Source organism: Neopsephotus bourkii, unplaced genomic scaffold, assembly GCF_033783945.1.
Source record: "Neopsephotus bourkii isolate Nb327-2 ecotype Australia unplaced genomic scaffold, CSIRO-AGI_Nbou_v1 NB_39, whole genome shotgun sequence".
In the NCBI taxonomy this organism is placed as follows: domain Eukaryota; kingdom Metazoa; phylum Chordata; class Aves; order Psittaciformes; family Psittacidae; genus Neopsephotus; species Neopsephotus bourkii.
The window spans coordinates 629,170-655,546 of record NW_026900556.1 but is presented as its reverse complement, the minus strand read 5'-3'; the positions used below and the strand labels follow the sequence as shown (position 1 = coordinate 655,546).

The 26,377-nt window shown below is 47.8% G+C and overlaps 1 protein-coding gene and 1 long non-coding RNA gene across 4 annotated transcripts; one reads left to right on the top strand and one right to left on the bottom strand.

Annotated features, from left to right (window-relative positions):
• Positions 1–639: 639 nt before the first annotated feature.
• LOC133208511 (uncharacterized) lies at positions 640–10,961 on the bottom strand. The gene is made up of 4 exons (XR_009724395.1): positions 10,819–10,961; positions 4,852–5,033; positions 4,367–4,469; positions 640–1,107 (listed from the first exon to the last, which is right to left on the bottom strand). It is a non-coding gene; the product is annotated as an uncharacterized LOC133208511 (long non-coding RNA).
• DHRS7B (dehydrogenase/reductase 7B) lies at positions 7,594–22,866 on the top strand. Of its 3 annotated transcripts, none has more exons than XM_061346293.1 (7): positions 7,594–8,063; positions 16,715–16,890; positions 18,737–18,852; positions 19,481–19,691; positions 20,331–20,423; positions 22,077–22,229; positions 22,529–22,866. In XM_061346293.1, exons 2-7 carry the CDS (start codon positions 16,740–16,742, stop codon positions 22,732–22,734), a joined length of 930 nt encoding a protein of 309 aa, XP_061202277.1. In that variant the 5' UTR covers positions 7,594–8,063; positions 16,715–16,739; the 3' UTR covers positions 22,735–22,866. The 3 variants fall into 3 exon arrangements, with proteins under 3 accessions (XP_061202277.1, XP_061202259.1, XP_061202268.1); XM_061346275.1 differs by lacking the exon at positions 7,594–8,063 and adding an exon at positions 11,644–11,678; XM_061346284.1 differs by lacking the exon at positions 7,594–8,063 and adding an exon at positions 13,447–13,592.
• Positions 22,867–26,377: the final 3,511 nt, after the last annotated feature.

Here is a 26,377-nt window from a genome sequence, read left to right as displayed (position 1 = left end):
CCCGTGGCAGGGGTTGGAGCTGGATGAGCTTTAAGGTCACTTCCAACCCAAACCAGCAAGGGATTCTACGAATATGTTGCCATAAAGTAGTATTACTTAAGTGTCATCCTGCTTCTGGCAGACTAAAGTAGGCCTCTAAGTAGGAGAGAAGCACAGCTTGGCTATTCTGTGGTAGATGCTGGGCTTTAGCACTCTCTCCTTTTTGGCTTCCCCTGGACCCAGGCCTACAGGTATGAACCTCATTTCACCTAGTATTTTCAGGCACTCTAAAAAAGACAAATTCTCCCACAATGTAAATGGCAAGAAATTACAGAACGACCCTGCTTACCAAAATCTACATGGAAAAATGCTTGAAATCCTAAATAGATCACTGTTACCATTTTTAAATTACTCTATTTTTAAATCCTTAGTGATCTTTTTTTCCTAGCTCAAGCCTTTTCTCATCTAAGCATTATGAAGTTCCATCCAAGTAGTAATAACCCAAAGCCTTTAAAGCATGTCGGGTTGTATGACCTGGCTGACCGCAGGGCTTAAACCTCTGGAGATATCATAGGTAGAATCTGTTGCATGATTCTGCCTGAAGCTGATTGCCTTTAGTTCCCAATAAAGCTCATCTGAGACACTTCAGACACCTCACAGTCTGGGGAGAACACTGTGTACCTACTCATGCATCCTGGGGACAAAGGAATGACCTTGCTACAAAACTGAATGGGCTGTATGGTCCCAGCTACTCCAGCTTCTCTAAAGCAAAGGTTTGGTTTCCAGCCCAGTCCATTGGTATCCGGTACCATGTTAGAGGTTTCCACATGGATTTCCCAGCATAGGGGACAGAGCAGCATCTTGAATCCACAATATTCAGTGACAAAGAGTTCAGCTGCACAGGTCCTGCCAGAGGGATGTTTGTCAGTCCAAGGATTACAAAGATGGGTGGATTTTAATGGATCGAGCTGCCTTACAACTTTATAATCAACTCCTGAAGCTTTCCCTTGGAATCACAGACCCCTGGATAGCTCATTTAAATCTACTGACAATAAGCTTCCTTGTCTTTGTGATCTTTTGCAGCCCTCTTCAAAGTAGCGCGCAGAATTCCATAGGTTGAAAAGAGCCCTAGAAAAACAAAATGCCTGCACTTAACTTTTGTGAAGATCATTTGTTAAGTTTCCCCATCAGCACTGTCATAGGATCAAATCTTGGCCCCAGTTGAACTCAACAGGAATTTTGCCACTGACTTAAATGGAGCTAAAATGTCACTCCTGCTATTTGTCAAGTCAATTACATCCAGACAATACTTTAACATCTGGCTTCAACTGAACACACAGAAATGTTTGCTCCCTCAGTCTCTGAAGCGAACACAGGAGATTGGCTATCTCAATAAAAATGAAAGCTTTGTTCTTGGCAAGCTGCTTGTAATTAAGAGTGGATCTGTCCAGTGACACTATCAGAACCAAATGCCTGTTCTTTAGCATATAGTTATTGGCAGACAGCAGCAGGAGGTTCTCTGTCATTTTCTGGGAAGAATGTCAAAAGCACCCATCTACTGTTGAAAGGCATTCTGTTGTAAAAACTTGGTTTAGAACAACAGATCTGCCCTCATCTGTGGTTTCCTACAGATGAGGGGGGTTTTCACCCAATTCAGTTTCCCACTGGAAGGTCCCTTGCTAGGTTAGGTAGAGCTGTTCTATCTAAACCCCTCTCTGAATATGGTGATCAAAGGTAAGGCTGAAGAATAACTGATTGTAGAAGGATAATGAGTGAGAGCTCCTTTGCCTCTCCAAAACCCAGCTGAGACAAGGCATTATTGTTTTATTGCAAAATCTTCAGGCTGGGTCAACCACACGAGGGGCACATCTTTTCATGCACTAAAAATAAGAAAGCTATAAAGTAATTTTATTAGTGGTGACTTAAAAAGATCTGTTTGGATGGCAAGAACCACTGGATGATGTCTGGAAGAAAAGGGATGCACAAAGAAAGGGGGTTTAATGCCTAAAGTAGATGAGGATCTGCACACCGTCATTCCCTGCTGCAAGTACCATACCACACACCTGTGCAAAACCAGCTTCCCTCCATCTCCTTCCATCCCCTGGGAAGCAGAACCAAAATCAGGCTCCAGGATCTGATGAGCCTTAATTCCCAGCACTTAAATAATTAGCTTCTCAAATGTACGAAAACAAGTCTCATTTTCTGGATTAATGAAGGAAGTTGGGTTCCACTGAGCAAAGCTATTACAGAGCTGCTAATGCACGGCTTGATTTCATCGCCTGCCACTAAGCACAGAGCGATGCGGACTCCTGGGAGAGCAAGAATACAAGGAGAGCAATGCTGGAGGGTTAAAGTGGAAGGCGGGGGGAAATCCTAGCAAGACTTTGTGGTTTTATGCACACAGAGGGCTGGTTTTATTTGTGTGTCTGCTGAGCTTCAGCTGGCTTTATGAAGATGCCATATAACCCCCCAAAAAAGGCTAAAACTCAGTTTGATCCAGAGGGCTGGAGGGTTTGCTTTAATCACAGAGCAGGGTAACAGAAATGTAATGTTCTCCCTAAGTGGAAGGAGAAGGGACTGCGAAAATGTCAGACTGCTTTGCTCTGGCCTTGGAAGATTTAAACCTTGGCCATATTACATGAACAACTCAACACTATTGGGACTGTTCCCTTCCCCTCTCTGCTTCACTATTTGCTGCCTTGCTCCAGACTCTACTCTTTCATACAGGCAGAAACAAGAGCCTGCACTGAACCTCTCCTTGTGGTACAACCAATAGGGAACAGAGAGTAACTAGGAAATCAGGGCTTTTGAGATGTAACTACAGCTATTCAACAGAGGCGAAGTCATGCATCTTCTCAGACAAGGGGAAATGGAGAGGCCAAAGGAGTGCTGATTTCCTTAGATTTGTCAGCCATCAAAACACCTGTGTGTCATTCTCCCCCAGTCATTAGTACATCCATATTAGTGGACCTGCAGGTCTGGATGTGGATTTGGGGGTAAATAGCTTCTTAACATTGACGTTCTTCTAACTGCAGTAGTGTCAGTATGCCCTCAGGCACACTGTCACAAGTGTCACATCCTGCAAAACCAAACCAAACCAAACCAAACTTTCTGAGGATGAAAAGCCTGTCATTGTAATGGAAGTCCTGGGTTAATACAGAAACCTTGGTGCAGACATGCAGCAGAGTTGAGAGACTAAGGAGGAAATGAATGGAACTGTGAGGGCTTGTGCAGCCACATTTGTGCTTCACAACCCAACTTTCAGAGATAGGGACCAAGGACATGCAAAACCTCATCACCTTCCCAGATCAGGAGCAGTGTTGTAGAGGTGGACATTCAGAATTGAGCATCTTTGAAAATGCAGAGATGCTGCTGCTTAAGTCAGGGCTAGTTGGACCGCTGAGGAGTTACACCCTGGGTAATTTAGCTGAAGCAATCAGGAAATAATTATGTACGGTGGAGAGTTAAAAGATGGCAATTAAACTATCCAAATAAACAACTGAAGTGACTAAAAAAGTCCACCCAAAGCCTACTTTTGAGGCACTATTTAATGTAAATGAATCACTTAGTGGACAATGCAACAATCATCTGTTCAGCTTCTCTTCATTATCAAAAACAATACAAAAGGATTGGCAGGGAATAACCATGTGCCAGAGGGAGCCCTTTAGGAAATACCACAGAATGTGGCCTGGCTTTTGTCTGTTCTTCTATTGTGTTCTGACAATGCTTCACTAATGAATGTCCAATGTCATTTTGGTTGTCCTTGGTTTTAACTTTTGTTATGTTTTTTTCCCCCAAAACAGATCAGTAGTAATCTTGGCCTGAATGAACTGAAATGCTTCTTCCTGCTAGGAAGACTTCCACACCTTATATATCAGTTTTGCCAGGGTCTAGGAGGATGTGTGGTCTCTGGCACCCTGGGAAATCCCATTGAAGGTGATGAGGCAAAAAATCCATTAAAGAAACCATCACCTGCTTGGAAACTTTGAACCCTTACTGAATTCAGTACTTCAGGGAGTTGGATACTCAGTAAATTCATGTTTGAATACTCAATTTGAAATCACACTAACCTCATTCTAAATAAAAGAAGCTATTTTTTTTTCCATAGGGAGTATTTGTGCTCATCATGCCCAGCGTTATCTTGGGAGTTATGTGCAGGAAACTGCAAGCTAAAGGGAATCCCCATTTGGGATATGGGGAGGTAAACTTAGCACGCAGGCACCTATGCTAGAACAGAGGCTAATAAGACTGTATCAAGCAATGTCCTGTCATTAAGCTTCAGAACTGATGATCCACTGGCATTCACATCCTTTTTTGCTGCTTTGGAGTAGCTGGAAGTTCCAACTTGATGGCACAGCAGGTCCCCAGAGGAGTGCTCTTTTCTTACCTTGTTCCTTGGCTCACTCCTCCATCGCTGTCACCACTTCCAGCTCCTGCAGTGTTGTGGTTCAGCTCTTTGCAGACCCACAGTGCAAACCAAATCCCAGAAACTGAGTTAAGAAAAAAGGGCAACAATGAGACAACAGAGAAAAGAGAGGGGCAGATAAGTAGAGAAAAAGGAATGTGGATTGGCACTTAGACCTGGGCTTCCCAAGGTTGTCTCTGAGGTTATTTGTGTTAAACAAAATCTCAGGCTCTGCAGCAAATTCTAACAGACAGAGATTATTTTTGTTAATCCCAGTGACAATAAAGCATGTGGGTTTGTAGTTAACGCTATCTAAAACTTGAGATAGAAATGCACACTTCATAAAACCTCACTGCTAGCTCAGGCTTCCAAATAAAACAGAGAGAGATGGCATCAACCCTCCCCCCTGGGGCTTCTGCTTGCAAAATCCCCACCAAGTTAGCTTGCAATGTGGGAGTTTTACTCACAGCATGTATTCAGAATGTCACTGAAGGTGGGACTCAAGAGGAGGGCTGCCAGCCCATACTGGGGCTATTTATATTACCATTACCAGCTTCTTCCCATCCTTCAGCTGGAGATCATTACTGTTGAAACAGAGACTGCAAAATGGGTGGCACATCTCTGTGGCCACCACTTGGGATAGTGCAACCTGAAATAGAAGTTTACTACTATGGTACTTCCATAGAATCATAGAATGGGTAGGGTTGGAAAGGACTTTAAGCTCATCCAGTCCCAACCCCCTGCCATGGGCAGGGACACCTTCCACTAGAGCAGGTGGCTCCAAGCCCCATCCAACCTGGCCTTGAACACTGCGAGGGATGGAGCATTTACCACCTTTAACGACAACCTGTTAAACCTTAACTTTACTTCAAGATACATGATTCTTGGTACCTACTAAGCAGAGCTGCCAAGTAGGGTCATGGAAATTGATGGTTGTGATACCTTAGAGCTGGAATCCTGAATGTTGCCTTTTCACTGCAAATTGTATTTGGGCAGGGAGGGACAACTACTCAGCTTCTAATAAACAATAGCTCATTTTGCAAGTCCATTGCCACCATTTGCACAGCAATCTCTGTTAAGAGACAAAAGATTTCAAGTAGGAAGGAAAAAACCCAACCCCCGATTCTCTCAACACCCAGGATACTAAAGGCATCATCCTAATATTGGGATACACGGAGAAGAAAACAGATTAATAACCCCCTTTCTTTAATAAACTTCCCCTACGACATCCCAAAAGTGTATTGAGTACCATTCTGCTCCTCCCTGCTCTGGTAAAGCATGTTTCAGTCCCTGGAGTGGTTGCTGAAGTCAGGTCTCACTGTAATTACATCTCACAGCAGTGCGGGGAGACTTAATTACCAGAGTCACTGGAGGTGTGCTGCCAGACAGATACAACCCAGCCCTGCCGGGGGAGACACAAGGATCCAGCTGCAATGGGCATGTTAGGGAAGACAACTGGAGTTTGCAGAGAGGGGGTTGAGATCCTCCTGCAGAAAGCAGCACGGGCACACCCAGGAGCCTTTACTGCAACCCCTCAACTCCATCATGAGGGAGTCTGTGGTTGAAAAGCCTCTCTGTACTCACCAGGAGATGCTCTGCCACAACGCAACATTTCATATTCAACTCTCCCCCCCCCATAAAAAAGAGTGTGACTCACCAGTTTCAAACGGTGACATTTCATTCCCAAACTATTCTGGGAGCAGCTGGCTCCATAACACATGGGGATGTGGGGAAAAGGGAGGAGGGAAGAGCCAGATTGCAAAGCGAAAACCACTCATTCTCTCCCCCACACAGGTATGTTGCTTTGCAGTTGCAGAGCCACATCATTTGGGACACGCTGGCAAATTCCAATGGGGAAAAACAATAAAACAAGCATATTTCAGAGGGAAAAAGAATATGTATCTACACACACCAGTGATGCAATTCCCTCTCAGCCTGGAGGGATTGGGAGACTGGTTTGCTCTCCATATCTAATAGATGTGAGGAAAAGCACTGTCCCCACTTCTTCCTAGTTTGAACCCCGCCGTTCTGGGCTGCTCCTTCAAACGGTTTCTTTGTGATGCAGACCCAAGATTTAGTCATCAGCAATATCTTACTAACGATGAACAAATGTATGTGCAGTGGGATGGTGACAACAGGGGAATGACAAAGAAATCACTGTCAGCTCCCAGTCCCGAGAGGAGTTGTGTGTCACGCTCCAGTTTAGCATTGCTCGTGTCCCTGCTGTGGGGATGTCGCTTCCATAACATGCAGCACGTGAGGGCACTGGCCTTGTGGGCTTCTCAGCACACACATGAAATCACTGTCACTGGTGCAGTGCCAGAGGCAGCAGCATCATCTCTTCTGGCCTCAGACTATAAATCTGTGCATGGCTGACTGGCCCCAGAGCAGCAATCCAGCCCCATTCATTAATGGTGGTGAAATTCCATGGGGAGGGAAGCTGTAAGGGACATAACCTCGCAGTCTTCCCAATGGGAGTCAGGTTTATAGCGTGCAAGGCACAAAGGCTGCAGGGATGTGAACACACAACTCATCCCTGCAGATGAGTGGCAGAGGGGCAAGGAAAGCCTCACGGCAGGCCCAGCTCAGGATGGGTATCCTCAGAACCCACCCCTGTGCATGTCTGCACAGGAAATGTTTGATTATGATTTCATTCATCTCCTCTGCTGTCTTTAGACAAGAAAAAGGCTGTTCTGGCTTTCCTTACCCCACACTGACTTGGGACCTTGCACTGGCAGATTCAAACCTATCCCATTCTTTACTTAGGGAAACCTCAGTGAAACCGGTGCTCATTCAAGGAAGAGGAGGCTGGCTCGCTGCGGGATGCTGGCATGCAGCAGCAATGACCTTGGCTAGGTAACTGTCTCCTGAATACAAAGATGGATCTAAAAGCAGCAACTCCCTTTAAAAAGAAACAACCAATCTTCAGCTAAGGTAGGGGAAAACAGCGGTTTGTTAAAGAACTGCATCTGTCAGAGCTGGGTTTTCTTTTCCCAGCTTCCCTAAATGCCCTTCACCAGCACGGAGGGGGAGGGGACCTGCTCTTTGAAGCCTTTTCCTTATGGGAATAGAAAACACGGAAAGAATTCAATTCCCTGCCACAGCCCAGCGGCACTGATCCACGCTTCAAAACCCAGAGCCCAGAAGGCAAGCTTGGCTGGTGGGTACGGGTGGCTCGGAACCTGTGTTACCACCCCATTAGCCTTGCTCAATAGCCAGCATCATGAAGTGTCCCCCTTAGTGTTAAAGCACAGAAAGAAGAAGGGGAAGGAATGGAGACAGGGGAAGGAAAATTAAGGAATTCTGTGCGGAAAAGAACTGCGGTTGTTCAAACCTTTGATCAAAAGCACCATCTAGTGAGGAAAGGGCTCACTGCAGCTGGCGTTGCTCTATGGGGCTGCTGCAGCAGCGACAAATGGACTGTGACTTTCACCACAGGTTTGCCTACTAAAATAACCCCAAATATGACCACGTGCACAGCCCGAGCTCTGAATGAGCAAGGACATGCCCCAAAATTGCTACCCCCTGTGTAAATATATCTGCAGTGGAAACGTGTTCTCCTCCTCCCATCATCTCCCACCAGAGAATCTTCAGCCACCCTGAAAGCCGCAAGGAAGGAGGCAGCACAGGAAGAGGACTGATTTCCATGTTATAATCTGGGAGCTAAGGAAAAGAAAAGGTAAGTGACCGGTCCAAGGTCATGCAGGAAGCCAGAGGCAGATCCGGGAATAGAGATCAGCCACTCTGAACCCAGGGATGCCTGAACAATAGCGCAGCCTCTGTTGTCATTTAACTCTTTCCTAACCCACCAAATACCAGAAGAGGGGCAGGATATACACTTCTCTGCATGACTTCTTGCTGCTTTACAGCTCTTGGGGGCCCAGCCCTCAGACCTTACCTGCTAAACCATTGAGGGAAGGCAGCAGGGAAGGACAGGGTTGGATATCCTGAGATCAGTGATGGTGCAGGTAGGAGATACTTCTATACACAGGGCTTAAGCTGTCCCCTCAGCAATTGAAACAACCACAATTAGTATCTTTATGGAAACAGTACCTCAGCTTTGCCATGTCTCCATTTCTGAGTGTGACAAAACATCATTATCTCCTATCACAGCAGTTAAAATGGCTGTGGTATATGTTTGAGCATCTATATAGAGGATATTGCTCCTTATTCCCCTGCTTTTGGGTTAGCTGCAATGACTGGGGATTTGCGGCACAATCAGACATCACAAATGCGGTTTCAACTAAGTCTGTCTCCACTGTTGTCATACTGAGCCTGGAAATGCTGCAGTGCAGGGGCTGGAGAAGGCGCTACTTACAACCAACTGGAACCAAACCTTAGAGAAACTAACTCAAGGAACCCCCAAACCGATTCAGGTGATGCAAAACCCCTTGTGAATGCAGTGACCTGAACCTACAGCAAAGAGAGGAGCTCAAAGGAGTGACCAGGGGTCCAGCAGGAGGAGTTTGATGACCCTGAGTCAGAGCCCAGTTCCAAACCAGAACTGTAAGTGGAGCAAAAATTATGATCATCTCCTTGTACCCACTGCTTAGAAGGGACACAAATGATTATCCACAAAGAGCTGCACAGGAAAAGAAGGCAAAAAGCCCCAAGAAACCCTTATTTATCTATTTTCTATCACAGGTCTCTTTTCATTCACTCCTATAAACCAAATCCATGCAAACAGGGAGGAGAGTTTGTGTTTTTGAGACAAGAGATTCTTTAGTCAAGCCACAGCCCTTTGAACATTTACATTCTCCAGCCAAAGGCACTGTGAAACTGGGAGCTTTCAGTTCAAACTGGTTCAAGGATGCTTTCCCTGGGGAAGGTTTTGGTTACCCAGGGGAGGTTTCTGCTCTTAGGGTAAGCAACCAAAGCTTTTCTTAAGGAAGCTACATCTCCTCCTTGAAGAAAAGGTGATAAATAAGAGCCTGGAAGAACTAGAGCACAAAATTGTTGCCCTAGAGAATAGGGTTAAAAAGGCTGTGGTTGAGCACTCAGTGATGCTTGCAGTAAAGCAGATGTCACCAAGCACAAGTGCAAATAACTGTGTGAGTTTGGAGGGGGTTTTCCCCCTCAAAAGAGCTCCTGCACTTCAGGAACAGGATGTTTGTCAAGGAAGTGTTAAACTGCTAAAAGGATTCCAGCCCTTTGCAGTTCTGGCCTGACACAGTGAGAAAGAAGAGGGGAGAGATTAAGTGCTAACAAAAGCAGCCATAGCTGTAGAAGACCGTACCAGTATTTACCAGTTGGGCCTGCATGGTCTCCAGAACAGAAGTCCATTACAGGTATAGATTCCCCCTAATGCTTCTGAGAACAAAACCGTGTCCATGCAAGTGAGTTCAATGTGCAATGTGTCCCTCAGCAGGTTTAACTCTAAGCTGGATTTGTTGCTAATTACACCAAGTTAACCTAAGAAAATAGGATCCCAGTCAAAGCACCAAAGTCAAGACCTAGTTCAATGAATTCCCTTCTCTAATTGCCATCCCAGTGTAACCCTTTGCTCTGTGACTCCCTCCTGGTACAACCACTGCAGGCACATGCTTTCCATCATCACCTGCCAGTGTGGTGACAGATTATTCCCTGTTAGAATAAAACAGGCTGGCACGTACCAGGTAATGCCCACAGGAGCTCTCAGGCAACTGCTAGCCTATAAGAAGAATCCCATAGGATACAGCTCATCCTGCTGCTTTGGTGGGAAAGATGGTTTGAAATGGCTTTGTGTAGCTCTGATTTTCATAGGACTGAATGGACCACAGCTTCCATGGCATAACTCCCCCTGCTTCTGGGTGTTATTGGTCAATATATAATTGGTGCAAATAAAATTACTGAGTCTCTCATTTCAGCATTGGCCCTGAAGCCGGAGCAGTGCATTCCCATCATACCCTCTGGAATGTGAGTTTTTAGGAGGATCTTGGCTCATTTTCTCCTTTTGCCTGAAATACTGATCTGCTACAAATGGCAAACTTACACTGAAGCTGTGAATCCATTAAAAATGATGATTAAAATGCCTTTCAAATAACTGTCATAAAAAGCTCTCCGTTATCCCACTGCTTTCCACAGGGAAAGACCTCTTGGATTAACTGCCTTTGCGGCCAAAGTATTCCCAGCTCCCTCTTAATGGATCTTGGGCTCACGCAGACCATAACAAAGAGGAGGAAAAGCTCCCAGCGCTGGAATGAAGCTGTGCACCCTCTCCTTCCTCACGGCAAAACCTCCCAACACCACTGACTCCACTGAGGCTTTTGGGATCACTGGAACCTCAGGTTTCCAAAGGGCTGGTCAGGTTTGTGCTACAGCCTGGCACGCTCTATTGCACCTTGTCAGCACCATTACCTCAATGAGGAGATGTAAAGCTGCAAGATATGCAGCACATTCAGGACACATTTCATTACAAGTTGAGGTGCTCCCATAGCACTGCTCACAGAACTCACCTGAAAACGGAGAAGCTGGATTTCCCCTGATCATGGCTTTGAAAATGCCTCCTGTGCTCCTCCTGTTGTTGCTCACAGCCATGCACTGCCCACAGTCCTCTTGCAGGGAGTTTCTCCATCTTCACCTTTCATGCAGAGAGATGTTGGGAGCTCCTGCATCAGAAGGATGTGGAGCTGTTGGAGTGAGTCCAGAGGAGCCCATGGTGATGCTGCGAGGGCTGGAACAGCTCTGCTCTGGAGCCAGACTGAGAGAGCTGGGCTGGGGCAGCCTGGAGAACAGAAGGCTCCTGAAGGGGAGACCTTAGAGCATCTCCAGTGCCTAAAGGGGCTCCAGGAAACCTGGAGAGGGGCTTGGGACAAGGGCCTGTAGGGACAGGGCAAGGGGAATGGCTTGAACCTGCCCGAGGGGAGACTGAGCTGAGCGCTTAGGCAGAAGCTCTTCCCTGTGAGGGTGCTGAGGCGCTGGCACAGGGTGCCCAGAGAAGCTGTGGCTGCCCCATCCCTGGCAGTGCTCAAGGCCAGGTTGGACACAGGGGCTTGGAGCAAGCTGCTCCAGGGGAAGGTGCCCCTGCTTGGAGCTGGAGGAGCTTTATAAAGTCCCTTCCAGCCCAAAGACCAAAGGAAGGGCCGGGCCCCGTGCTGTCGGTGCAGACCCTCGGCCTCAGCGCTGCGGCGAGTGGAGACCGCATCCCGCTGAAGGAACCTGGGGCCGGGACCGCCGTTCCCCGCCCGGACAGCATAGGCGGACGGACCGCCGGCGGGTGGCACCGAGGCGGAGCCGCCTGTCATTGGCGGAGCACCTGGCGCATGCGCACTCCGCCGCCACTTCCGGCGGTGGCCATGGTGACGGCAGCGGCCAGGTAGGGCCCAGGACCCCCGCGGCCTCCCCTCAGCCCCCGAACTGGGCTCCTCTGCGGGCCGCGGGTCCTTCCTCTGCCCGCGGCACCCCCACACGGCCCCGCTACCGGCAACGGGGCCTGCCCGCCTGGCGGTGACCTCCCGGGGAGCTGCGAGGGGGCAGATCGGAGACTCATGGGATGGGGTGGGTTGGAAGGGGCCTTAAAGCTCATCCAGGCCCAACCCCTGCCTTGGGCAGGGACACCTTCCACTAGAGCAGCTTGTACCAAGCCACTGTGTCCAAGCTGACCCTGAACACTGCCAGGGATGGGGCAGCCACAGCTTCTCTGGGCACCCTGTGCCAGTGCCTCAGCACCCTCACAGGGAAGAGCTTCAGGACTTACCTTTGCTTGTCCCCCAAACAGCAGTGGTGGATTTTCGGGTGCGGGGCTGGAAATGAAGCTTGTAACTGAATACAAGTGAAAGGGAGATTGAGGAGATGATTTCTCAAATCCACGTGTGGGTCTGGGTGCTGGAAACGTACTTTCTCTCTCTTCCTGTAGCATGAGGTGAGGTTGTTTTGCATAATGTCAAAACGTGTGTGTATATATATATAATATATGTAATATACATATATACATATTATAAATAGTATGTTAAAACACAAGCCGGATCCCTTTGAATAGCAATAACAACAGGGTTGTTACTCAGATGGGTTTTGTAGGTGATGCTTCAAGTGATGCTTCCAAGATGGTCAAATTACACTAGAAAAAGTGAATTCGAAGTATTATAACCAATATTAACCCACCCCCAGCAAACCTCAAACACTGGGTCGTTGTAGCCCAGCTGCTTACAACCAGACCTACCACCGTGTAGCACTTGCGTGGTGCTCTTAATGCCAGTTGCCATTCTGGCCAGGTTATTGTATTCCTTCTCCTGAATTCCTTCTCTGTGTTTGATGTGGCTGTGTTGCAATGAGCTCTGTCCAGTTCCTGTGGGCCTTCTTTGGAATTATACTGGTTTCTTGTGACCTCAGTGTGGTTTTGGCGCTGTTTTCTGCTTATGAAGTATGGAGTGAAAGCTGTGAACATAGAAGTGCACCATGGTAATCCAGTCAGCTGAATTAATGTGATCTCATTGGGGTTGGAATGAGGTTTTTGAGGCTGAACGTCCCATTTTGGGGGTTTTTACATCAGAGAACTTGTCAGTAAATTTGCATTGCCAGCTATGTGACTTCCCCCCCCCCCCAATTCAGACATCTACAAGTTTGATTTCAGCTGCTTCCCAAAACAGTTGGGTCAATACAACTGTTTAGCTGATACCAACCATAAGTAAGGCTCATTTTCCTCCCTGTCAAACACTTCTAAGGGATTCAGTGCATTTGGGCTGCTGGAGGGAATGCCCATTTCCCTGATACGTATGAGAACCTCACTTCTCAGTTCCGTTGTGCTCAAAGGCTTAAGAACCCTAAGGGAAGAAGGTAAAAGTCTGTTTTAAGTAGCATGATACCAATGGCAGAGCGTGCTCTATGACACCAAAACTAATCCCACCAATAGAGCACTGATACTGCTTCACAAACTGCCTTTATTTTCTTCCATCTAAAAGAGAAGCATTGGTCTTTGGGGATGCTCTGGATTCAACACCACGAATTATTTAGTACTAGAAGTAACCAGAGGATCATTGGGAGGTTTGTATCATTCTGAATTCACTTCCCTCTTCAGCCTGGGGGTTAAATTCCCCCCCCTACCCATTTGAAAGGTCACAGCCTCTATACTCCTTGGGTTTGTTTTTAGAGGCAGCTCTTGGCTGGGCTGGCATTGGGCAGAGCGCATTTGCTTGGAATGCTGCCACTTCCAAATTTAAGTCAGGGCTGTGCTGTTAAAAGCCCGGAGGGAGACACCACCTCAGAGGCACTGGCAAGTGAGTGCTTTTCAAAGGTAGGATATTGTGCTTTCTTCAGGCTAAAGTCGCTGGCTATTCCAGCTTAGAGCTGCTCTGCTTCAGGACAAGGGCTTCCTTAGGAAAAAATGATCCTTTTCCCTTCCTTTTAGCCCCCCCCCCCCACCTCTGAAATGGCACCTTTTGATTGCTGAAAATAGCCTCCCAGTTGCTGCCATTTGTCATGTAAAGGACAATGTGATTTTAGGTGGCTGCAGCTAAAGGAGAATAGCTGTTGTGTATCAGGGGTTAGTTTCTTTTAGGTCTTGGTCTCATCTTTGCTGCCTTTAGTGCACTCTTGACCTTTTTAACTGAGATCCTTCAGAAATCGTTGTCCTTGGGTTTATGGGATAACATCCAGGTCTTGGTTTCAGATGCAAGTTGGAGTTTTTAACTGGATAGATATGATTTATTTTAAGGTAAGCCTCTCAAAGAGTTTCCAGTCACTGCTGTATGTACATTGTCAGTGTTCTTAGTTCTGCTCTCTGATCACCTGTGTGTTCCAATCCTGCCTTTTGGGATGGGGAACTGAGAATTACAGGCCTTTCTTTGAACCAGTTATAACCAGTAGCATCACCTGATAAACTGGTGCCATAAACATGAGCTGTTAAGAATTAATAACAGTGTTTTTCAGCAGGAATACCCAAATGTTTGACCAAAGGTGATGGTGCAGTCTCAAACTGAGAGACTGGGTGATTTGTCCACTTTGTATCTATGATACAGAGAAAAAGGGGAGGGGGAAGGAGAGAAAGAAAACCAATAAAAGGCTTGGAAAGTGTTTTTCAAATCAGAAAGGATCAGAGAGACCTTCTTTGCATAGAAAGTGCATGAATAATAACTGATGTGATTCAGGAATAACTGGTTCATGCTGATGAGGCACCAAAACACAGCTTTTAGTTGGTAGGCTTGGTGCAGGGGGGGGCTCTTAGCCACCAGCCCCTGTGGCAGAGTTTAGTCCTTGCATAATCAACCTTTATTTTTGCCTAAGAACAGGGAAAGAACCAGGCTGGCATGAAGCATGGGACTCTCTCCCATCTCCTAGTGTGCTTTAGCTAGAAAAGGTGTCAGAAAAGCCCCCTCTTTCTAGTTACCTTTTCATCTGCTTTCCACTATCTACTGAAATCAGAAGCAAAGCTGCTCAGGGCCACATCTTTTAAATACCTCAGTGTGCACCAGGGCTCACAAAGGAAGCTCCACTGCATCTGTCAGCTCCCACTCTGGAAATACTGAAAGGTCCTAAGTGGGAGCTGAACATTTTTGATCCCAAAAGGTCCTGTGAGCCTCAGTGTCAGCACAGCACCTGCTGTCCCTGCCCACACCTCACCTCCTGAATGTCAAGAGGCCTTTGAGAGCAGGAAGAAAGGGATAACATAGAGGGCAGCTGCTGTAACTGAACATAGGCCAGAAAGGAGAACTTTCTGCTCATCCAGCCCAAAGAGGCCAAAACAGCTCTTTCCCAGGAAGTATTTTAGGGGTGCTACACACTCTTATGCTAAATCAACTCTGCTGTGTATCAATACAAAGTACTCTGTGTACAGCACAAAGAGGGATGAGATGCTGCTCTGAGTAGCTGGGTGCTGGCCTCACGCACTGCTTTGCAACAGAATGAGTTTAATCCCATTTGGGTTCCTGATTCCCCACTTTGAGCATCCTCCCTCTGCCTGGGGGAGCTCATGGCCTGGATGTCCTGCTGCATTATGCACAGTGTATTACACAATGGGTTAGCTCAGGAATGGGGAGCTCCATAGTTCCTTAAGAAGAGCTGTGTATTAACTTGAGGGGCTTATTTTTAGAGCTTGTCAAGTTTATTTTGAGCCAGCTCAGCTATCTTTAGGTGCTGTTTTATTGTGTTCCAGCTATCCCTCCAGAAATACTTACTTTATACAGTTCACTACTGTTTCAGCAAGCTGGTCTGCTCACTGACCAGCTACATTAGGAATTCTGCCCAAGCCCCTGATGGAAATCTGGAAGAGCCTGGTATTTTCCACATTAGCTCTGTTCCATGGCATGTAGCACCTCTGTCGTCATCTCAGATCCCTACAAGTTCAGTCCTGCTTAGTGACACTGAATTCTGGCTTGGCATTATCAGTTACCTCTTGTTTTCTCCTTCTTGTGCTCTTCTCTGCACAACAGGACTAAGATGATACACTAACACCTGGTTTTTACCTTAAGTGTGACCCCAAAGTTGTATAGATCCCAGGAAGGGATTTAACTGACTGCACTGTGCCATCAAGCATAAGAGCTTTGGGTTAGATACAGTGGGAGAGTGGCTTTTTTTACAGCAGAAGTATCACTTACTCTATCCATGGAGTAAGCTGTAACATAAACTACTCCCTTGAAGGCAGTGGCTTAGCAAGGAGATTAGGGTTATGCATTGGTATCAGAATCCAGTCCCAGGATGAGCTTAAGGTCTTATAGCTACCTTTAGCTTGGATTTCATTCACAGGTTTAGTTTCAGTGCATTAGAACACAATTAAACTGCATGATTACTGTTGGCATAAGAGCATGATCTTAGGCTTTACCCTGCTAGAATGGACATGTGGTTCATTTAAATCAGACAACTTGTCTCTGCTAACAGGTGGTGAAAGACACTGAAGATGGAAGCACAGATTCCAGTGTAGCAAGCAAATAACAGGCTAGAGAGAAAACTTACTCTGAGCCTCCAGAAGCCAGATTGGTTTATACCCATCTGGGATGATAGGCAGTAACTGCTCTCTGGGATATAGATACTGCAGCACTGGCTGTTCTAGAGAAATCCAAGAGGTTTTATTACAGGCAGAAGGATGCAGGGGCACATCCCAGCCCAGAGGAGCTGAATACACTCTGAATACAAGGGAGTGAACTGAGAGCAGAATGTGGGAACAGCATCTCTGAAGCCAGCTCTGTGAGAAGTCCACTCCAAATACCCTGCTGGGATGTTCAGATGAGCGTTTCAGTGCTTAAAATTGGGCACTGATGTGAACTTTGGAAAGTCTAAAGGAAGGGATGAGGAAATCAGGAAGATACCCCTGTATGGGATCTGTTTATTGGTGATCAGAGCTAAGGACTGACCTGATTTTCAAGCTTCTGCTCCTTTTCCTGCTGATGAAACAGTCTGTTCCCTTCCATCTTGTGGCTCTAGGAAGACGGCTCAGAAAGGAAAACTCATGGATTTCACAAGCACAGTCCTCATCCCACTGCTTTTTGGCAGCGTGGGGATCTTCGCCCTTTATCGCCTGCTGCAGTGGATGCGGATGCGAGCGTACCTCCAGGAGGCAGTGGTGGTGATCACAGGGGCTACTTCGGGCTTGGGAAAGGGTAAGTGCACATAGAAAGGCCCCAAGGGCAGGACAAGCAGAGGTTTGTGAAGGGGCACTGGAGGAAGAACTGGAAAGGGCAAGAAATTCCTATTGGTTGGAATTTTGAGGCAACCCTTGCACAGTTAGAACTATAGCCAGCACAAGCTTTGGTGCATGAGAGTCTCAAAACTGAAAGAGAGTTTTCATCACGTGGTATAAACTGGAGGTCATCAAAGCCAGGAACAACTAACGCTATTCCTGCACTGTCAGGGGGCTTTTCTCTAAACCCTGGAAAAGCCAGGAAGTCAAACTGTTTCTCTAAAGCTTCCCAGAACTGGTGGTCTATGTTCACCTCTGTTGTATTTCCAGATACTCTCCTACACTTCCCATTTCACCTCCTTGCCACTCTCGCCCTCATGTGCAGGTACCTGTTTCCTGCAGTACAAATCCATCCATTCTAAATTCAAGCTCTTGGCAATATGAACAGCAGTGAACAGAATCACAGAACCACAGGATGGTTTGGGTTGGAAAGGACCTTAAGATCATCCAGTTTCAACCTCCCTGCCATGGGCAGGGACACCTCACACTAAACCATGGCAGCCAAGGCTCTGTCCAACCTGGCCTTGAACACCGCCAGAGATGGAGCATTCACAACCTCCCTGGGCAACCCATTCCAGTGCCTCAACACCCTCACAGTAAAGAACTTCTTCCTTATATCCAACCTGAACTTCCCCTGTTTTAGTTTAAACCCATCTATTCTAAATTCCAACTCTTGGCAATATTAACAGCAGTGAGTAATAGAATGGATTCTTTGTTTGAGTGGATACATTCTTTAATTCTGCTTTTTAGAATTGCTTTAAAAGCTTCTTGAAGAGAAGACAAGGTGCTCTCTGCTATCAAGGCCTTTCTTTAGGATGAGTACATTCATAGAACAAATAGAGCTTAAATTGATGCTGTCTTTGCATGTGGGTTTATCCTGAAGGATAGGGGGGTTCAGTAACTGAACAGCCAAAGGAGATGCAATGGGCCTTTGCCTGTCACAACCAAAGAGCTAGGAGTGCTAAAGCAATTTGTATTTCACATCAAGAAGAGACAGAACTAGTATCTCAGCTGTGGTAGGCTGGGCAGATGCAGCAGTGTGGTGTTGGATGCATGGATTTCCACCATCATACACGGAAGTTTCCTCCCTTATTGACTCAGTGGCAAGATCTTCCACTATTTCCCTCACTCCCAGTTATTAATACACCAGAGCACCTCTAATTACTGTGTGTTCTTATACACCCTTTTTACATCCACTGTCGTCCCTTGCACAAGTGATTTGTCTCCCTGGGTCACAGAGGGGTAGGGTAGAACATGGAAATGCATTGAAAGGAGCACAAGCCATCCCTTCTTCAGCCTTGCCCTAATGATCACCCTGATGAAGTCATTAGCTTCAGGGCTTCCAGAACCTTTGGAGGTGTTCACTAAACCCTAAATCTCCTAAGACCAGGCCCTGCTGTGTTAGATGACACACAAGGGATCTGTAATCCCTATTAAGAGGGGTATATAGTAAAAAATGAAGAGGCACAGGCAGATCTGACCAGCTGATGGGGGAGGATGTGAGAACAGCACAGGCACTGCATAACCAGCACTGTAACTGTGAGCACAGCAGCTGCTGCACTGCTGTCACATGTCTCTCAGCCACAGAAAATGGCATCTTGCACCTTCACTGTAAATCACATCACTGTAATTCCTCATTAGGAGTGACAAAGCCACCTTAGACCCTTGCCAGCTAAAAGAACTTTTAGCCTATCCCCCACTATGATGTGAACCTGCTGTTTGTCATTCAAGTATCTGCTTTGCTCTCTTCTTTGCTTCCTCCAAAGAATGTGCCAAAGCTTTCCATGCAGCTGGCTGCAAGCTGGTGCTCTGTGGCAGAGACAGTGAGAAGCTCCAAGACATGGTGCAGCAGCTTTCCACTGTGACCAACCACCGCAAGAAGGTGAGTGTGGGAGGAGAAGCTGCTGCTCGTGGTGGTACAGAATGGCTTGTGGGCTGTTCTGTTGAGCAATAGGAAAAATACAACTCTGTGGTTAGGGATAGATCCTGCTCTAGGAGTACACAGGGCTGACAAGTCAGATCTTGTAGAAACCCTACAAAAATAAGCCATCTGAAGGACTTCTTGCCTTGGAATGGAAGTGCAAGTGCACAGTGCCCTGAGCCTTTGCATCTGCATGTCCTAGACTGAATCTGGGAAGTGACTTTCCTTCTGTTGGCCTTTATTGCTCATGCTTAGTTCTGCTGACAGTGGCTAAGAAGGGTATTGCTGGCTATGTAGAAGACACATGGGTTGGGGTTTTGACATTTTCAGATGCATTTCCTGTAGTAAGGTAATATGACACTTTAATACTTGAGGGAGATCTCACCTGCCCCTTTCCTAAGCTCTATAAGGATGATGAGAGCACAACCTGCTCCTTGTTGTGCGTTCCCTCCAAACAGAACTGCTGCACAAGGTTTGGGTGGCCCTACTTCTGTGCTTGCAGAGCTGGGAGATGCCATCGTGAGCGTGCACATACATCACATTCAGCACACCCTCAACTAGGCTTTTGCTAACTCCTCTTTGTCCACAGACACACAAACCTCACACTGTGGTATTCGACCTCTCGGACACTAAAACTGTGCTAAGTGCTGCTGAAGAGATCCTGAAGTACCTGGGGCATGTGGACATCCTGATCAACAATGCAGGCATCAGTTTCCGAGGCACAATTGTGGACACAGGACTGGATGTGGATAAGAAAGTGATGGAAACAAACTATTTTGGTCCTATAGCCCTCACCAAAGGTACCCGTGATCCACATTACAGGGGGATGATGGGTTTAGCTGATACCTTCTGCAGGCCAACACAACTAAGCACAGTTTAACCTCTATTTGTGTTTGGTACAGTATAAGAGGGGAGGAAAGTCTTGTTCTAAAAGAGATGCTTGGGCATGGCTGCATGGGAAGTACCTGATCAGAGATACTATCTTGTATAAAGCATCTCCTGGCTCTGGTCTTATGAAGAGAGCCATGGTTAGCCTGCCTGTGATGCTAAAACACACAAGCAGGCAGAATGGCTTCTAGGTGAAGCTGTAGCTTCCCTGGAAAGCTTCTTTAGGTACACAAAGCTCTGCCTGGAGGGTGTCAAGCAGCAGGAAATGCAGTGGTAAAAGAAACTAGCAGGTCCTGCTGATGGTGCCAGTGGGAGATCACAGGAACTGTGTCAGCCTCTGTGGTACAAGCATCACTTCACAGGTGAACATCCCAGCCAAACCGCAGCTTCAGTCTGAGGCATCCCAAACACCATCCCTTGCTCAGCCCCTGCACTGAACAAGGATCTTGTAATTCACTTGGGCATCTTAAGCGTCCTCTGAAAGCACTGATTCTTGACAGCAGTGGTGGCAGCACTGGCATTCTCAATGGGTCTTTTCTGTCTTTTGCTAGCGCTTCTCCCCTCCATGATCAAGAGGAGACAAGGCCACATTGTGGCCATCAGCAGTGTTCAAGGCAAAATAAGCATTCCTTTCCGATCCGCATGTAAGTACCTCCACAGAAGATGGGAAGACATATTTAGGGCATTAGAATGAATGAATACTTGGCTGCTGCTTCCACTTTTAGCTCTGTGTAGAGCTGGCTGCATGCAGGGAGAGCAGAGCTGTGCATCCTTCTCAGTGTTGTCACAAAGCACTGACAGCTGTGGAGGAGGGCACTCTCAAATACAGAATCTTAGCCCTGTCCCTGGTAAAGGATGGGGAAGGAGAACGTGTTTTCAGTGTCCTGAAAACAGCTTCATATTCATAGACTGGTTTGGGTTGGAAGGGACCTTAAAGCTCATCCAATTCCAACCCCCTGCCTTGGGCAGGGACCCCTTCCACTAGAGCAGCTTGCTCCAAGCCCCTGTGTCCAACCTGGCCTTGAGCACTGCCAGGGATGGGGCAGCCACAGCTTTTCTGGGCACCCTGTGCCAGTGCCTCAGCACCCTCACAGGGAAGAGCTTCTGCCTTATATATCTAAATCTACCCACTGTCAGTTATTTTACTAACACTTGAGAGTCCCTGTAAACTGCCTGAATAACTCTGTATTTGACTGTATTTTATCCTTGCTGTTTGCCTGGTTCATGTCCTGTAAAAAAGCAGGACCTTTTTGTCTTGATAAGTTCCAAAGTGCCATAGTACAAACAATGCCAAATCAAAAGCCTAAACGGTTCTCTTGATGCAGCAAACTTTGTGCTACGTCAGTTATGACAAGAAATAATATTGCTGAGATTACCAGAAAAAGCCTTATAAAAGATGGAGGAGCTAAATGGAGATTATTTGATGTAAAAGCATCTGTAAAGCACTGAAAATAGGCATAAAAAGGGCAAAGTCCAGTGATGGTAAGAGCAGTAGAGCATGCTGAGTGCAGAAGAATGGGGACCATCTGGGTAATCTGCTCTTGCAGATAATGTGGGGATGATTGTGCCAAGCAGCATGTTCTGAGGAGCTTCTAGAGCTACCAGAGCCACATGGACCTCTGAGTGTGGAGCTCAGCTCCTGCCTATGTCCTCAGACAGGGATCACAGCCTGTGCTAAGCTCCCTGCTGCTGGTGTCAGCCCTGCAGCCACATTCAGGTGATGGCAGGCACAGTGGCAGTGACCAAGTACACACAGAAAGGGAGTGAGCAAGAGCTGCTCAGGCATTCAACAGGGGGGAATTCTGCCCTAGGCCACACTTCTGTCTGCCTGTGGGACCGGGTTTTGACTTGTGTGCAGCCAAGCTCTGAACCTGCTCTGCAAGTCTGTAGTACTCAGCACACGTAGGCTCAGCCAGTGCCAGCTCTGCTCTCCTGTACCAGCAGTGCATTCCCCAGCCCCAGCCTGTCCTGTCAGATGCTTCCCAAGCCAAACTTCCTGTCTCCTTTACCATGAGCAGGAGGCAGCTTGGGTTCACTCTCTAGTGCTTTGGCCTGGCTGTGGGGTTAAGCTCAGGACCCCAGTCGGTTTCCAGCTTCAGTATTTACATTCTGCCTCCCTCATCCCCACTACCTACTGCTGCCATTCACCAAAAGAAAACCAAAGTACACACAAACCAACCTAGAAGCTGGAGAACTGCTGAGAAGTGGGGGCACTGCAATGACAAACCCATTCAGGGCAGTGAATCTTCCTTCAGCCCTGCTCCTTCCCATCACATGGTGCTTTCCCTGTTTTTCAGATGCTGCCTCCAAGCATGCCACCCAGGCCTTCTTTGACTGCCTACGAGCAGAGGTGGAGCAGTATGACATCGATGTGACAGTTATAAGCCCTGGCTACATTCAGACAAACCTCTCTCTCAACGCTATAACAGCGGACGGATCTCGCTATGGAGGTGAGATATGATTCTGTGCCCTGTATCTAATGCATCTCCACCTCACTGAGTTACTCCAGAGGTGGTGGGGACACAGGTTAGCCCTGAAGTACCAAAAGACAACTCTGGATGCAGGGTAAGAACAGCAACCCCCAAAATTCAGCCTTCCTAGACAGCAACTACTGACTTCTAGCCCATACCTGCCTGTGCTCCCACACACAGCTGGTGTAAAACCAAAACCATCCAAGCAGCCATGTACAGTAGAGCATTCCCAGGAAAGGTGCTCAAACATGGGCTTACCTGAGGCTTTCCTTTGGCAGTTATGGACAAGAACACCGCGGAAGGACAGACGGCTGCAGAGGTGGCTCAGGTGGTGCTCAATGCAGTGGGACAGAAGAAGAAGGAAGTACTTGTGGCTGGGCTGACTCCCTCCCTGGCTGTCTACCTGCGAAACCTCTGCCCCAGGCTCTTCTTCAGCTTAATGGCAGAGAGAGCAAGAAAGGAGAGAAAAGCAAAGGCCTCTTAGAGCTGAGCTCACTGGAGCAGGGACTGCAGGGAGAGGCTGAGCCCCTGCGCTTCAGCTGGGACATCGGGAGGTGCTCCTGCAGGAAAATCCTGTCTCAGAATGCTGCCGTTCACCATTGTATGGAGCCAGGAACACAGCACCTCCAGCTCACCTGGAGAAGGGTGCTTGGACAAAGGGGGAGAGCTGAGGCTGCAGTGGAGGCAGCTCAAGGGAACACGTCGCAGCAGGGGATGCTGGAAGACAGCACCTTCCTCACCTCACTCCAGGCTTGCTCAGCTTTACTGGCCTGCTACAAATAAAACTGCCTTCACACAAGCAGATCTTGTCTTTTCCTACCCCATGGCTCCTGAGGAGTGAGCTGTGTCTCCTTCCCACTCCTTCCACTCTAATCCAGAACCCACTGCTTGAAGTGGGGAACTTCACAGAGCGTGCCACATCATCTGATGTGTTCAGCTAAAGTCAAGCCCAGTGCCACTTTTAAAGTAACTGATGTAAAAATCTAAGCTTTATTTGGCAGTTACCTGTGTGTATCATGCCTTACTGACATGGTTCAGCCGAACTCTGCACTACCTGACAGCACAGTGTTCACCCCAGCATGAGCTAAAGCAGGGGGAGGACTGCACAGATAGAAACCAGCACAGCAGGACATGCTGCTGTGTGTGAACACTGTGAGCTGATGGTACTGGTCCACCTGCAGGAGTAGGTGTGAGTCTGCAGGGACCAGCACACTGTCTCCTGCAAGCAGAGGGTGCATAGGGTGGACAGAATAGGAGACAGACCCTTAGTTCTCATCTGGTGTAAAGCAATCAGGTGCTCATGAGGATCACAGCCTGGGGGGGAATGGTACCAACCCATCACACAACACAGGCTTCAGGGAGCCTGGTGGCCTGAGGGAATACCATATTCCATTCCTTCCCCTTCCCTTCTTCTCATGTGAGGGATGCCAGCACTGCTAGGAAAAGGAGCGGCTGCACAGAGGTAGTTCAGTAAGGACAGAAATGATCCTTTTTAACTGGTATTTTAACTAAAGCCTGTTAGTGGGAACCAAGGTCCAGACCCCGGTGGCCACCTCCATGCACTTCCCAGCATTTTATGTATCCTGCCTTGGATGTCCTGCCTGTGAGTGCACATTGATGACAAATAAATTACACTGCTATGAAATCAATCCTTTGTTCTGCTTCAGCTCCTCACAGCAGGCAATGTTAGAGGAAGGGAAAGCAGGAGAGGTCCGTGTTTCTCCCATTCCTGCACAGTGCAGAACAACATACTTCAACCCAGCCCTCTTCCCATCATCTGTTAGCTTACAGTAGGCCTAGTGTGAATCCACACACAGGATCAGTCACACTGGAACTCAAATACAGGTGTGCAGGCTTAGCAGGAGCTTCTTCAAGAGGTCTTTACTACTGGTTTATAACTGATCTCTGAGAATCCATCCCAGCTGATGCCCAGGATGTGTCTAATGACCACAACGCTACTGCTGCTCAGTTAGGACACCTTCTACCATTCAATCTGTGGCTGAGGTTCCAGATTTGTTACCTAAAGGCCTAGGGTTGAAATTACGAGTTGAAGCTTTACCTTCTCTCCTCCTCCACAACAGGTTTCTGAGCATTCGTTGGGCTTTCCTTTCATGTTTTGCACATTCAGGTCCTCCTGCCAGTCCTGTCCAGCTGCTCACCTCACGGTGTTCCAGGTCATGGCAACCCAAGAAGGACCAAGGGGCTCTCTGTGTCATCATCCAGGGTGTCAAAGGTTACAACACAGGGCCTGAGGAGAAAGATTACACATGGGGAGTTAACTGTAGTTACTGTTTGAAGCACAGCTCCAACTCCGAGGTTACCAAGAGTGTGCACATTCCCCTTTGGAAGTAAATCCCCTCTCTGTGATGAGAGGCACGTAACATGCTCCACTTCAGAGCCCCTCCACAACGGCCAGGACGGGCAGCAAAGCATGGGGGGGCTTTTGCAAAGCTCATCCCCAGCTGTAATCCACAGCTACCAGCAATGGGGGTCAGCAAATGCAGCCCCCACCTCATGCAGTGCCCCAAAACACAACCTGAAACCCCTCTTAATACCCCCCCAGCTCACCTGGTGTGGTTCCAGCACTGATTCGCTAACAGCCAGGATGTCACCAAGCACTTTAGCTCCATTAACAGGCCTCTTACCCCATCCATATCCTCTGCACCTCAGCATGGAGCAAAGGGTGAGTTCTTCAACCAGACCTACCTGTTGTGAGAGCTGAGCTGACTTCACCTTCCCTCCTGCAGTGAAACACCACAGGACACTTGTCCATTCTTAACTCCAGTCTTTGCTGCAAGCCAGGCAGTTCAGGAGCCTGCTGAGGGTCAGTCCTTCTGCCATAGCCATCATTCCAGGCAAGGGAAAGCTTAACACAAGAAAGTGGCAGGACCACAGGGGTTTAGTGAAGAAAAGGAACTCACCCTGACAGTTACCCTGGCTTAAAATGAAGAGCAGGAATGTCTTTGGTGTGGCCAGCACAATGGGATTTCAGTAGTAAAGCACGTTATCAGCTACGGCAGCTCTGCCACTCGATTAGAATCCATCCAGTAGACAGCACTTCAAACGTCAGCCTGAAGGGGCAGCTTGCCCAGCAGACTTGGCCTAACCACAGGAAGATGAAGTAGCTGCATTTCTTCCTCTCCTCTCTGCCAAGGCGACTGTACATTGTTGCTATAAATAGAGATGAGCTGGATCCCTGCTTCTTTTAACCTTGGAGGGAGACAACTCAGCCACTGTACCAGCAAAGGGCTCTTGCCACCTAGGAACATCTGGATGCCGCTGGTGTTTCCTCTCACCCATGTGCCTGCTGAGGTTTGGCTGCCTCAGGGGTAGAAGCACGTGGTCAGGACTCCCAGCAAACCCAGTTTGCCCAGCACACACACTGGGACGGGTGCCCTGCTGACACAAAAGCCACATCAGCAGCAAAGCACGAGCTGGAAGCATGGCCAGAAACGTTCACTGCAGCCTGGAGGATGCCTCAGTGCCTGCTGCTGCAGATAGGGAAGATAAAGACAGGGCTACTGAATGTGGGGTTTTGACCTCATGAGACTGCTTTCCAAGGTCAGTGCCTCACAGTGGAGGTCAGGCTCCAAGCAAGCAGGACGCCTGCGTGCAGGCAGGTTTTGTTACAGGGCTTTGCTCTTGTATTCAGATTGTAACACTTGAAGCTGTGCCAAACTGGCCTTGGAAATGCAAACCACGCCTGGTTTCCATGTGGGAGGAGGAGGTTTTAGGCAGCAGGACCCTAGCTTTTGAAAGGAACTGACAAAACCAGTATTTCCCATTCTAAGAACAAGATTTTGACAGTTCTGAGCTAAAAGATGAATTAATGCACAAGAGTGGATCCTAATATTCCAAGTAATAGTTACAAGATGCAAGCACATGGATGCATTGCAGCAGCAGCTCCAGAAGCGCACATTCCAAGCGGGAGCAGTGGAATTGCAAAGTCAGGGCGCAGCCCCCAAGTGTCAGCACATAACAAAGCACAAGGGTGAGAGCCCAACTCGCACCTCTGCAGTGCTCAGCTGCACAGGAGAGACGGATCCACGTTAGGAAGAACGTGAACAAGAACTGAGCAGGATGAGGTTGTAGCTGGAAACTCAACAGTTGGAGCAGTAAAGGCTGGA

Excerpts from the sequence above, each read along its gene's own strand:
- DHRS7B (XM_061346275.1), top strand. The coding sequence starts at position 11,659 with ATGGTGACGGCAGCGGCCAG. Across the intron at positions 18,853-19,480 it reads TGACCAACCACCGCAAGAAG|ACACACAAACCTCACACTGT; the intron begins GTGAGTGTGGGA and ends CTTTGTCCACAG. Across the intron at positions 19,692-20,330 it reads TCCTATAGCCCTCACCAAAG|CGCTTCTCCCCTCCATGATC; the intron begins GTACCCGTGATC and ends GTCTTTTGCTAG.